This window comes from Eretmochelys imbricata, chromosome 1 (assembly GCF_965152235.1).
Source record: "Eretmochelys imbricata isolate rEreImb1 chromosome 1, rEreImb1.hap1, whole genome shotgun sequence".
In the NCBI taxonomy this organism is placed as follows: Eukaryota; Metazoa; Chordata; order Testudines; family Cheloniidae; genus Eretmochelys; species Eretmochelys imbricata.
In genome coordinates, this window is record NC_135572.1 from 139,069,179 (window position 1) to 139,081,889 (window position 12,711).

At 41.8% G+C, this 12,711-nt stretch overlaps 2 protein-coding genes across 7 annotated transcripts in view; one reads left to right on the forward strand and one right to left on the reverse strand.

The window, feature by feature from the left end:
- CTPS2 (CTP synthase 2) overlaps nucleotides 1-4,747 on the reverse strand; it is a 145,576-nt gene extending 140,829 nt beyond the window's left edge. For 2 of the 6 annotated variants that reach the window (XM_077816266.1, XM_077816226.1), the window contains exons 1-2: nucleotides 4,680-4,745; nucleotides 425-481 (exon numbers count right to left, since the gene is read on the reverse strand). The gene's annotated coding sequence lies outside the window, so the exon portion shown is untranslated. Of the gene's footprint in view, nucleotides 1-424; nucleotides 482-3,195; nucleotides 3,214-4,679 lie in introns of those variants that run through there. The other 4 variants (XM_077816260.1, XM_077816252.1, XM_077816234.1 and 1 more) reach the window with 4 other exon arrangements.
- Nucleotides 4,748-7,123: 2,376 nt separating this feature from the next.
- Nucleotides 7,124-12,711, forward strand: part of SYAP1 (synapse associated protein 1) — a 34,990-nt gene continuing 29,402 nt past the window's right edge. Inside the window, exons 1-2 of the mRNA XM_077816277.1 lie at nucleotides 7,124-7,458; nucleotides 12,134-12,252. Coding sequence (XP_077672403.1) covers nucleotides 7,257-7,458; nucleotides 12,134-12,252 — 321 coding nt within the window. The 5' untranslated portion in view covers nucleotides 7,124-7,256. The remainder of the gene's footprint in view (nucleotides 7,459-12,133; nucleotides 12,253-12,711) is intronic.

Here is a 12,711-nt window from a genome sequence, read left to right on the forward strand (position 1 = left end):
GAACTCAGAAAGTATTAAAAGCAAACTTCTACTCTTATTGCTCTACATGGTTCTTGTATCAGTTGTTTTTCTGAGATAATTCCACAAAAAAACTGGCCTGAAAGACACACAAGAAACCAAATCTAATGCTTGTACCAGTAACAGTTCTGCTGATAGGCAGAACTATTTATTGGAACTCTGGTGAAAATACTTACAAAAGGTGTATAAAAGTGGTATGAACCATAGAAGGGAAGTCATTATGTGATTGTCATTCTCTGGTTCTTAACAATTTGCATTTTTTTAAATCTCCTTTTTAGTGGCTTAGAGGCAATCTCACTTGCAGTGTACACAACTGCAGTACTGCATACAAAAGAAACAGTGTAAAACTTTAAAATAGTACTAATAACAAAGCTCTAAGTCTGCAATGTGGTGCACAAAAACTGACCTCTACTTCCATTCAGAGCCCCGCTGACATCAATAGTATTCTTCACTGCTTCAGGGTCTATCAAAATAGAGTAAATTGCAAGACTGGGGCTTAAATTTCAAAATTTTCACTCATTTGAAAAATAAGTGAAATCAATTTTACTTTATACATTAATTTTTAGACAGACAGACAGACTTCAAATAAATCTTCTCTTTTCAGGTCACCTTCTCTTTGTCCTTCTACTTCTGCCTAGGTTCCCCCCTTAGCCAAAACATACATCATTCCACAGATGCTGATCACCACAAGGGGAACAGGTTTATTGCTAAGCAATGTCCCTCCTAATGTTTCAGAGATGGCCAACCAACAAAGTGCAACAAGGTAAATAAATAAATATCAATAATAATAATAATAATACCTGGCTGTTATGTAGACCACAAAAACTGCCTCATATGTGGCAATTTTAAATTGCACAAAATATTTTAAAAGAATGTTACATATTTTAACCTATGTGAATATATACATATAGATAATATTTTATAACATTATGAATACTTTAAATATAGTACACACAGTGGGATGTATACCTGATCACAAAGTTTATGCACAAGCCCAGAAAAGCCACTCCATCAGATAAAATGTCATTATTGTAGCAATATTAAAACAAGGGCTTGAAAAAATTAACTGACGCCTACTGCCAGAGGCTGACACAAAATTCTCCCTCAACCAGTGAGCTGCAGGGAAAACATCCTGGCCAGTAAAGCCACTCTTATAACTGAGAAGAGGAAGGGTGCTAGGATTCCTGCCAGCAAATCTGGGGACTCCGTTATTCATAATGTTGGGGACACTGGGGCATGGCCACTAGGTAACTCAAGGGAATGGAAGACCACAAGTGTCAATGAAGCCCCCTCGCACTAGGCCCAGGTGTCCTTGGCCCCCCCTCCCGCCTGGAAGCACTCGCAGCAGCTCTGCGTACTAGGCCCAAGTGTCCTTGGCCTCCCCGCCTGGAGGCACACACAGCAGTTATGCTGAGAATCTACAACAATATGTTGCAGAGTCAAACTGCCTAAAACTAAGCAAGGCCACGCAGGGCAAATATAAAAAAACAATGCTAAATAAAGCAGCTTTATGTATAGTTTAATAAATAATACAAAAAAACAAAAAACTAGCTGGAAACTGGATTGGCTGGCTATATGGATACTTGGGGCAGCTTGCTATTAAATAAGTATGCTAAAAAAAAAAATGTATAAAAGCCTGTGTAACTTCCTGCTCTGTGTACAGAATCTGAAATTCAAATCTCCCTGTACCTATTTAAAGCTTCAAATAAACTTTTCTGCTTCTCCACCCCCTTGTAATTATTGGGTGTAGCACACCGGGTAACGAACCACTCAAGCTGTTGTTCAGCCTCTCGGCACTGGGTGCCGGCAACAATAATATAATAGTACCTCAGAGTTACGAACATCTCAGGAACGGAGGTTGTTTGTAACTCTGAAATGTTTGTAACACTGAACAAAACATTATGCTTGTTCTTTCAAAAAGTTTACAAATGAACAATGACTTAATACAGCTTTGAAACTTTATTATGCAGAAGAAATATTCTGTTTTTAACCATCTTAATTTAAATGAAACAAGAACAGTTTATTTACCTTGTCAAATCTTTTATTTAACCTTTCCCTCTCTCTTTTTTTTTTTAGTAGACTTGTAGAACTTATAAGTTTTCCATACAGGAAAGGGAAAATAATCCATGTTATTAATAACTAACTTTTCTATGCTATTTTGAGGGGGTTTATTTTATTTATTTTTAAGATTTTTGGACCCATCCACTTGTGTTTTGGACTTCTCCTCAACTGCTGTTGTCAACAGCATTTTGTGTCCAACCAAGCAATTTTCATCACTCTTTCTGAGAAAAAAAAATACTGAATTGGAAATGTTAAACAGACACTTATGCACGTCAATAACAATACACAAATGAGTAGTCCTATTTAATTCAACAGGACTACTCACTTTCCTGAGTATTTACAGGGTCACGGTCTTAGGACTAATCCTTCTCCTAATGAAGTCAATTAAAAAAACTCAAATTAACTTTAGTGGGACTTCAGGTTGCAAGAGCTCACAAAAACAACCCATTATTTTGCAATAGAATGAAAGAATTCAAAGGGGCCTGACAGGCCACAAACGCTGTTGAAAGTGGCAGCCAAACCTCTATAGAGAGCTGTTCAAGCAGTCTCAAATAGACACAAATCAGATGTCAAGAATTATAACATTCATTAACCAGTCGCAGAACACTTCAATCTCTCTGGTCACTCGATTACAGACCTAAAAGTCGCAATATTACAACAAAAGGACTTCAAAAACAGACTCCAACAAGAGACTGCTGAATTGGAATTAATTTGCAAACTGGATACAATCAATTTAGGCTTGAATAGAGACTGGGAGTGGATGGGTCATTACACAAAGTAAAACTATTTCCCCATGTTTATTCCCCCCTCCCCCTGTTCCTCAGACGTTCTTGTCAACTGCTGAAAATGGCCCACCTTGATTATCACTACAAAAGGTTTTCTCCCCGCTCCCCCCTCCCCCCGGTATTAGCTCATCTTAAGTGATCACTCTCCTTACAGTGTGTATGATAACACCCATTGTTTCATGTTCTCTGTGTATATAAATCTCCCCACTGTATTTTCCACTGAATGCATCCGATGAAGTGAGCTGTAGCTCACGAAAGCTTATGCTCAAATAAATTGGTTAGTCTCTAAGGTGCCACAAGTACTCCTTTTCTATTTTCTCCTTTGACTCACATGGTTGACATGGCTAAGCAGTGCTCTGTGGACAGCAGTCTTTTACTTTCACTTTTAAAAGCCAAATTAGAAGCATTTAGTAGGTCATGGTTTCAGTTGTATAAATGAAAGTATTATTTCCAAAGATCCCATGACTTGTAGATGAGCAGAGAAAGAATCTGGCAAAGTTAGCTAGGAAAGGGAAACAAAACAAAAAACACTAAGGGTATTAGGTTGCTATATGCTCTTAATGAGCAGACTCATGCAAATACACGTGAATAACTTTACTCACAGGATTAATTGCTTCTACTAACACAAGTTATTTTCATGGTTAAGTGTTTGCAGGATTGTACCTCAAACCTGCAGCATTGTATTGAAAATTAATTAGTATAACTGGTGAATTTTTTATTTACTTTTCACATTTCTGTTGGTATTGTTATTGAGTTGAGAACTGCAAATAGCCCTCAGCAGAATGGCTCATATACTAGATAAGTCATGTCCATGACTAGAAAGTTATTTGGCACTAAGATTTGATCTGTGACCTGAGTGTCAGGAGGAAAGCAGGAGGATCCCTGCACAGGAAAGCTACAAGCCTCCCATTTTTGTTGATAAATTTGCTAAAACTAATCTATGAGGATGAAGTCCATTAATAGAAATAATTTCTACAATTATTGGAATATATCCAATCATTAGACAGGAAGAGACTCTAGTGTATGACTTAAAGATGTCTAAATATGAAAAAAATATTAGGAAGAGTGCAAGGAGGAATAAAGGCCCCATCTACTCTAGGAAAATACATGTTGCTAACAGCAACACCTTGCCTGGCTTCAATTAGTGCTGAAAAGAGTTCACCTGCTCATGTAGATGGACTCAAATCCTTTTCAACCCTATCAGAGATAGGGAAACATTATCTCTATCATGTTTTTAATCATGATGGTGAATCAGCTTCCTCCTCCATCCACACTACCAGTTAAACTACTTCAGCAATGGGTTATTTTCCTAGTGTCCTAACATGCACGGGGGGGGGGGGGAAGGACTAGGAAATGGTGAAGTGTTTGCCCCGGGCTGTCACCCTGTCTCAGGCAGAGCTGGTGTGGCTCCTATGTGTTTACAGAAGAGGGGGGCAGTGACTGGCACGGCTCAGTGTACGGCCCTGACTACCCACGTGTGCAAGCAACACAGTGGTGCTGCTTGGTTGGAGGGGGCAGGAGCTAAACCCCCCTTCCTGTAACCCCAGAGTACTCCGGGGCTTCAGCCCGCCCAGGGCCACCTAGTGGGGGAGCCCGAGCGCGGTTATGGGCCCGCACGGCCCTGCCAGCGGGGGGAAAGGAGCCCAAACCCGCCGCTGCTGCTGCTGCTCTGTCACCGGGGCGCCTGAAGCAGCGGCGCCCCCCGGGGGAACTTGCCCGGCCCGGGGAGAGAGGGGAGCCGGGGCCGCGGCCGGTCCCCCTTGCCCAAGGCCGGCGGGCGCGCGGGCCGGCAGAGGCCAGGCAGGCGGCAGTTACCTGGGCGCGCGCCGCGTCGTAGCGGCGGAGGCGGTTGCAGGTTCCTCCTCCCTGGGCCCAGGTGCCGAAGGCGGGAGGCAGAGAGGGAGTCTCCGGGCGGCCGCCAGGGGGAGCCCGCGCTGCAGCCAGCGCCGAGCCCGGCCCCAACTGGCCCGTAGGTGGGGGGGGGGGCTCTCGAAGGGAGGAGAAGGGACCCAGGCAGGCAGTCAGAGAGGCCTGAGGTCCCTGGGTGAATGCCCCGTGCAAACCGTGCCCTCCATACAAACTTACCCGCTCTGCCCCGCCGGCACTTTTGCTCAGGCATTTTTACAATGATCTGCCTGCCCCAGCCTGGGTCACTTTTTGGCATGCACATGCATTTATCTCATCTCCCTATAAAGCCATGGAGCACTTTTTTGAATGAGCATTTTCTGTGATGAGGCCACTAGCTATATTTTTTTAAATATTGACCTTGAAAATCTCCCCTGGGTGTAGCTTGGAATAGCCCACTGTTCTCACCATGCTACTGCTTTCAAGTCTCCACAATATTTAAATTACTAATAGATCTTATTTTTTCTTGATTTTTCCAATCCCTTGGGAATTTCTGCTGAAGAATGTGAGTGACGCAGACAATGGATGTAAATGATGTTCGCACACAAAGTCCATCTCCCTGCATCGGGATTTAGGTCCTGATCATGCAGTTAAACTCACATAGTTGAACCCTTGCATCTGTGCAGAGTCCAGTTGACTTAATTGATTGGAATCTCACTCTGAAAAGGAATGAAATTTAAATATAAGGGTGAAAAGTGATTAAGAAGAAGAGTTATTAGAGACATGGTGCAACTGTTCCTGGTTTGAGGGACTGGAAAATAGGAAATAAAATGTTTGGTCAAATGCTACCCTCACATATTCTGGTGCAAGCTATTGACTCAAGATTTATAAGTAACTTCAGAATTATGGAGACTTACAACAGCAACATGGAGATCAGATAAGAAGATGCTTTATTTCACTACTGAAAGGGAAAGCAAACTTTTTCTAAAGGTCATCTTTCAGGGCTGATTTTGCAGCCACTGTGAACACAGAACTCATATTGATTTAAATGGGCGCTCCAAACACAATGCAGAATTGAGCTTTAAAAGACAGAGCGTGATAAATTTCTCTCCAGCTTTGTTGATTGTTCAGTAGTTTTATTTTGTTAATGTAATTTTATATATAACGGAGATGCTTTTGATTTATTTTAAACATTCTCCTGCATCATTCACTGATCTGATTCTCAATAAGAAAAGGAGTACTTGTGGCACCTTAGAGACTAACCAATTTATTTGAGCATAAGCTTTTGTGAACTACAGCTCACTTCATCGGATGCATACTGTGGAAACTGCAGAAGACATTATATACACATCTGATTCTGTGAGTGTCTCTTTCCTTTATGCTTACCTCTCAATTCTCAAAAGGGTCTCATCCTATTTCACCTTTCCTAACTTCACTTGACCACTACGTAGAGACACCATCATCATGGCAAATCCTAAAGGGATCTGGCCTTCTTGCAGATTCAGGGCCACCTGGATCATCTCTGGCTATGTGCTTAAGGTGGTTTGGCTGTATATTCCATCACCAGCAATCTTATTGCACCACTGAAGCTTTTGGCACCCACATGATCACCAGTTGTGTAGCTGCACTCCTTGATACATACACTTTGGAATTTTTTGGTCTTCCATTATAATATGTCCATATGGAGAAAGCCACCAAAACTTGGAAGACATTATCTTAAAAAAGCATTGTCGGGTTTAACACTTATTTTTACAGAGCCATAGCGCTTTATGGACAAACACAAATGACAGCACCCTGCCCAAAGCAGCATGCAATGTATGGTCCCGATTATCCACATGCTGAATTTTACACACGTGGGAAGTCCTATATGACTTCATGTGACTATTCATTAGTATGTAAAATTAAGTACATGCATGCATGATCAGGGCCTAAGTTTGCATGTATAAGATCAGTGGGTTGAGGTGACAAAAGCGCTGCATCATGGTGGGGAAATGTATTTATTTACAAAATAGCGTGTGTATGTAAAAACTAAACAAAACCCCAAACCGTGCCTTCGGCAGCGATGGGAGAACACAGTAGATCCCCCCCCCACGCCTTCCAGGAACAATCCTGGAGGCTGCAATCTTTTCGCACATGCACTTGCCATTGACTTCAATGAACAATCCCAACGTGCGAGAACTTGCGGGAGAGGAGGAAGCGCCTGCACGCAAATCCCCACCTCTCCCGTACCCCACTGGCTGCCCCCTCTCCTTTACTTCCCCATCGCTAGCCCCCCTTTCCCCCGGCCCACCGCTCTGCCCCTCGCCCGCCTCTTCCTTCCCCCTCCCCAGGGGAGGAACAGAGAGAAGGAACTACGGAGCGTCTCGCCCCCGTGACCTACGGAAGTGACGTAACCCGGATCGGAGGAGGGGAGACTCCGGCGTCCGGTGATAGCGTTGTGTCGCTCTCGGTCCGTGGGCGCTTCCGTTAGAGCCGTTGGGAGCGGCGGCGGGCACCAGGAACCGCCGGAGTCCGGCACCGCGAGCGGCCGAGGCCGCCTCTTGCGGGATGCTGCGGGGTCTGGGCAGCTGGTTCGGGCTGGAGCGGGCGGGCGAGGAGCAGAAGCCGCCGCCCGAAGAGAGCAGCAGCCCCGGGGAGCGGAGCGAAGCCGGGGGCGCCGAGGGGGAGGCGGCGGGCGGGGACCCGGCCGTGCGGAGCCAGGAGCAGGTGGATCCGGATCCGCTCCTCAGCCAGGCCAAAGGACTCGGCAGTGAGTGTCCGGCCCGCGGCCGGCAGGGGGAGCCGTCTCTTGCCCCGGTCGCGGGGCTGCTGCTCTGCGGGGACTCCGCGCACAGCCCGGCCCAGTAGCCCCCAGCCAACAGACCTCTCGTCCCCATTTACTGCCCCGCTACTGGCACTTCCCCTCCCCCATTCCCGTCCACCCACAGACTTCACGCTGCATCCTCCCAGAGATCCCGTTCCCCACCCCAGCGACACCCCGGTCTGCATCCCCCACGCATTGACAGGCCCCCTTATCCCTGTCTGCCCTCTTCCCCCCCCCCACGCGCACACACACGCCCATACTGACCAGCTCTGACAGCTGCTCTCCCCACAGATGCTGATCTATTCCCCGCCCCCCCCCCCCCCGTTAATCTGGCCCTGCAACGCGAACACCTATCTCCTCTCCATCCACCCACTGACTCCCTCTATCCCCACCCCACCACATAGTTTATTACTCATCCCCATGGAACTTGCCCTCCTGTCTTCACACCCTCCCTGAGTCTCAGCCAGAGCCTCACAGCACAGGTTAAAGCTCTAAAAAGGAGCTTGGGGAAAACAATACACATGCTCTTTACACCATATTATAACACACTGGGGGTGGGAAAACTTCCTGCAGGGGTTGTGGAACTAGAAATATCTTAATAAAGAAATACGGTCAGCTGATCGGTGTCTCTTAGGGTTTATCTGCACAGAAAAATTGTCTCACTTTAACTAAAGTGACGCAATCCCCTCTAAGTGTTGATGCAGTAATACAGATATAAAGGTCTCTTATTCTTGACTAGCTTATTACTATTTGGAAAGCAGAGTAAGCTATAGCAGTAAGCCACCTGTTCAGTAGTATAACTAAAGTGGGTTTTACCAATATGACTAATTCAGTTAAAAAAACCCACTGCCTTAACTGAAATAGTTATACCAGTACAATACATGGGTGTAGGCCTGGCAAAAAGGTGCTTCTTAAAAATCATGTTATCCCTTAGGCTCTAGTTAGACTATAGGAAAAGGTGCCCTTTTTTAAAATCCAGGTAATGTAGCTGTTGAAAACCACTCAACACCAAGTAGGCCCAGTTTAATACCTTTAACTTGATTTTAGCAGGTCAAGTTACAGCGTAAATGGGACCCATAACTTGACCTGCTAAAATCAGCTAAAGCTGTTAAATTGTGTCTACATTGGCATTAAGTGGGGTTTCAGTTCAGTTGAAGTGCCTTCTCTGTGTTAACTCCGGTGAAAAAACATCTTTTTCCTAGTCAAGACACCATAACATCTAATGTAGACACTGTTTGATAATTGTTTAAGGAAGGAGCGTGGTTTACAATATCACCAGCAAACAATTTTAAAGGTGTCACATTGTCTATGTTAGCTGCTGAGTGGTGTTTCAGGTCTTCTTAGCTGACTTAATTAAAAATATCTCCCCATTCCCCACCTGCCCAAGTGAAGACAGGGCTAAAGCTCTTCAATCCTCAGGCTTTACCTCTCGAGAGACTCTAGTCATCTCTTTCACTTGCCTAGGCTTTGCAAATCATATATGAATTACATTCTGTGATATAATTGTGGCATAGGTTTATGATATGTACCCAGTTGACATGTATTGTTCTGCATTTTACAAATTTGGACCTCTTCTGTATCTCTTTCACCCTAACCAGGACTTTCAAGAGACATTCATGCAAATAAAGTTAGAAGCTGAAAATTAGGTGTCATTCTATTGTCTCAGCTCCAAGTTTCTGTGTTTCTGATGTCAATAATTTAGTTATCAAAACAATAACAATAGAATGTATGTGATGGAGGTGTTCTTAACAATTCTGTAATGTCACTGTGCACTGTTCAAGGGACACCACACAATTTGAAATCATGGCACAAATTTTTTTAAAAAAAGTAGTTTTGGATACGAACCTTACCCCAAAGTTCCAGTGGCACATTTCTCTACTTTTTCAGTGTGGTTATTTCCACTGTTCCTATGAGAGACTGACTATATGAACTGCTCTCTGAAGTAAAAATAAACTGAAAATATTTTTTCAAGTATTCTCGCTAATCTTTCAGTTATAGTGAGCTTTGTTACAAATAATAAGTAAGCTGTTTTCATCAGACAGAGGCGTGGCTAGATAGTGTTCCTTTAAACACCTGTTGTGTTCGTGTCAGTTGGTGGGAGAAGTGATGTTTGCATAGAAAATAATATAGTGTAGTTTATGAAGTGCAATAAAATTTTTGCATGAAAAGTTTTGTATAGTACACCAAACTATGGCATTTTATTTTATTGATGTCTCCTCTGAATAAGTAAAGCTATAATCAGATAACATTTGGGAGGTTTGCTTTCATGTACCACTCTGAATGGATAAAACACAGAAGGCTCTATTCCCCATTAACTTGGTTGTGATGGAGAAGCATTATCAAAGAGCAGGGTTTACAGTATCCTCTGAAACTTTGGAATTCGTCTGATCTCTTTCAGAACCCATTTCTGCAGCCAACCCCCATTTAACAAGAATGATTTGTTCCTAGATTTCATGTTTTGCTGTGGGCTTTGTGAACTGCATTGTGCTAGAGTAGTGTAGATGTCTTGATTGGTTGTTCTGATATAGCTGGGTCCTAAAGCATAGGTGGCTTTGAATTTTCAATGGAAGAAAATTGATAGCCAGTGGAAGGACAAATATGGGCTGATGTTCTTGTGATGGCCTGTCCTATTGCAGAAATGAATTATCACATTTTCTAAAAGAGCTGTAGCCTCTCTACTGCTGCCACTGTTAGACCCAGATTTAGTGAATATAATAATTCAATGAGAGCAAACCAGATCATTGAGAGCAATGTTGCATAGTAATCTGAAAGTGGAATAAAAGATTTTCATCTGTGTGGCCTTCTCGGCTATTATAAAAAACTTGAGGTTTTGTACTACTTTGACAGTTGGAGGGGCAGTTGCCTTTGATGGAAAGGGGAGGTCGGTGACCCAGCTAATTCTGGTGTATAAATTCTGACTAGAATTACTTCTGTCTTGGCCAAAATGAATTTTAGTTGATTATCACTAGGCGTTGACACCTGTTTGATGTTGCCACATATGTAAGTGGTGGATCAGTAGTACATTTTGATAGATTATGTCATAACTTGTGGAGAGGTTCAATAATGTTAAATAGATAGCAATCGTATGTCCTATCTAATTAGGCTCTTATACTGCATTGATAGCCATGGTATCTAAGCATCCTTCCTGGGATGCATAAATGACATGATTAACAACTGTCACATGAGTTTATTTTTACATCCACTGTCATGAGGAAAGTCCCATTTTGTTCCTGTACACATCACAGTTTGAATCCTAATTGTAAATCACCCAGGGTAACAGATACCATGTGCTAGAGCTTTGTTGTCGCTGTTTACTCTGGCTTTTCTTAGGAATAGAGGTTCGACATAGGAAAGTGTTTGGAGAAGTCATCTTCATTGAGTGTGGGTTTGTTTTTTTGTTTTTTGTTTTTTGTTTAAAGATTGGATGGACTATTGAATATTTCAGGAGCATTAGCAGTGTCATTTCTCAGAAGGAGTTGATGATGTCCATTAGTAGCAGACATCGGTCTTTGGTGGTTTTCACCAGCAAAAAGGGGCAAGGATCTGTTTCACAGTATTCCTAAAAACTTTTAGCAATTTATGTGTGGTCGAGCCAAACATCTGGGTTAGTCAATATCATCTGTTTCCGATTCCAGCTCACTCTTCCTGTTCTGTTTACCGTGACACAAAAAGTTAAGAAGAACAACCCACTGTTTTGTATATGATAGTGAGGATAAAAGTTATAGCTTTTTAAAAAAAAGTATTAAGTTAATATTCATGAAATTCAGATTGTCTTGTAGACCTGAAGTTCTAGAAAGGAAAAAAAGCTTAGGTATTCTTTTTGGCAGAAAGAGTGGCAATACCTGAAGTGCCAGTTGTTTCTGAAAGTCAACAGTTTTTAAAGTTTCAGCTTGACCTTCCTGGAATGATTAAAATGTTTCACTCCTCTCTTCTGATGTCCCCTGGGTTCTAAATCATATTCTCAATTATTCCTCTTTTGATATGCACCACTTAACTTAGATTTAAAATGACTTCTGCATAAAATCTGAGTATTATCAGTGTTAAATTGTACCAATTTATTGGCATCAGATATACTGAATCACTAGGAAGACTACAGAAAACTTTACACCTACTAAATCTATGTCTCTAGATATTTACATGGTACCGTACACATAGTATCTGAAAAAATAAACTAATCCCACATCATTTCAAGATACCTCGATATTAAGTTGTTGTTTGTCACACGTTTAAAGGCTAGTGGCTTCTTCATGGTTTGTCTGAATATTATTTAAATTGTGGTAGTGTCTAGAAGCCCAAAGAACAAGATGAATATCTCATTAAATGAAAAAGAGCTTCAGATCTGTAATAGCTTATCAGTTTAAAAAAAAAAAAGTTTTGGCCAAACATACAGTTCCATCCCTAAGGGAGAAGAATTTAAAAAAGGATAGAAATATATAGTTCACCTGCAAAAAGGCCTTCTAGAGTACTAAGAAGCCAGTTTAAGTAATTCTGTTTTAGAACTTTTGTTATAAACATGACTTTCAGATTAGGTGTCTAAAAATGTACAAGAAGAAAAGAAAATATAACTAAAGAATTCGATATAACAAAATATTTACAACTCTAATCTCTTCATTTGTGAAAGATTATCTCTTCAATTTTGCGACTGCTGCTACAAAAAAGATATCTGAATCGGTTGCTGAAACAGCACAAAATATAAAGAAGTCTGTAGAAGAAGGGAAAATTGATACCATCATTGATAAGGTATTTTTTCTGCATTATGTGAAACTGATCTGTAATGTACTCCTAGTATCTGCTTTATTTCAAATACTGTTCATCAGCATCTGTATAGAGTGTCTGGGCCTGCAAAATGGTCTGCCTTAAACAAACCCCCAAAACTGGTTTTTAAAATTGCAGATTTTTAGGGCTGATTTCATATATTTCTTGAATAAATAGCTAAACAAAATTTGTTTTATCTGACAGAAGTGTTTATACAGAATGGGCATTTCAAGGAACGCTATTAATGAAAATCTCTCTCACAAAAATGTTATCACTATAGCAATCTTAACTGTAAGATCGTTTTAATATTTTTATTTATGTATTAACTATCAAAGCATTACAATATAAACATGACCGGTTAATTTATATAAATATTACAAAACACTGTTACATTATTGGGTGATGCTTACTTAATAAGCAGCTACTCAATCTTTTGTTTTCTCC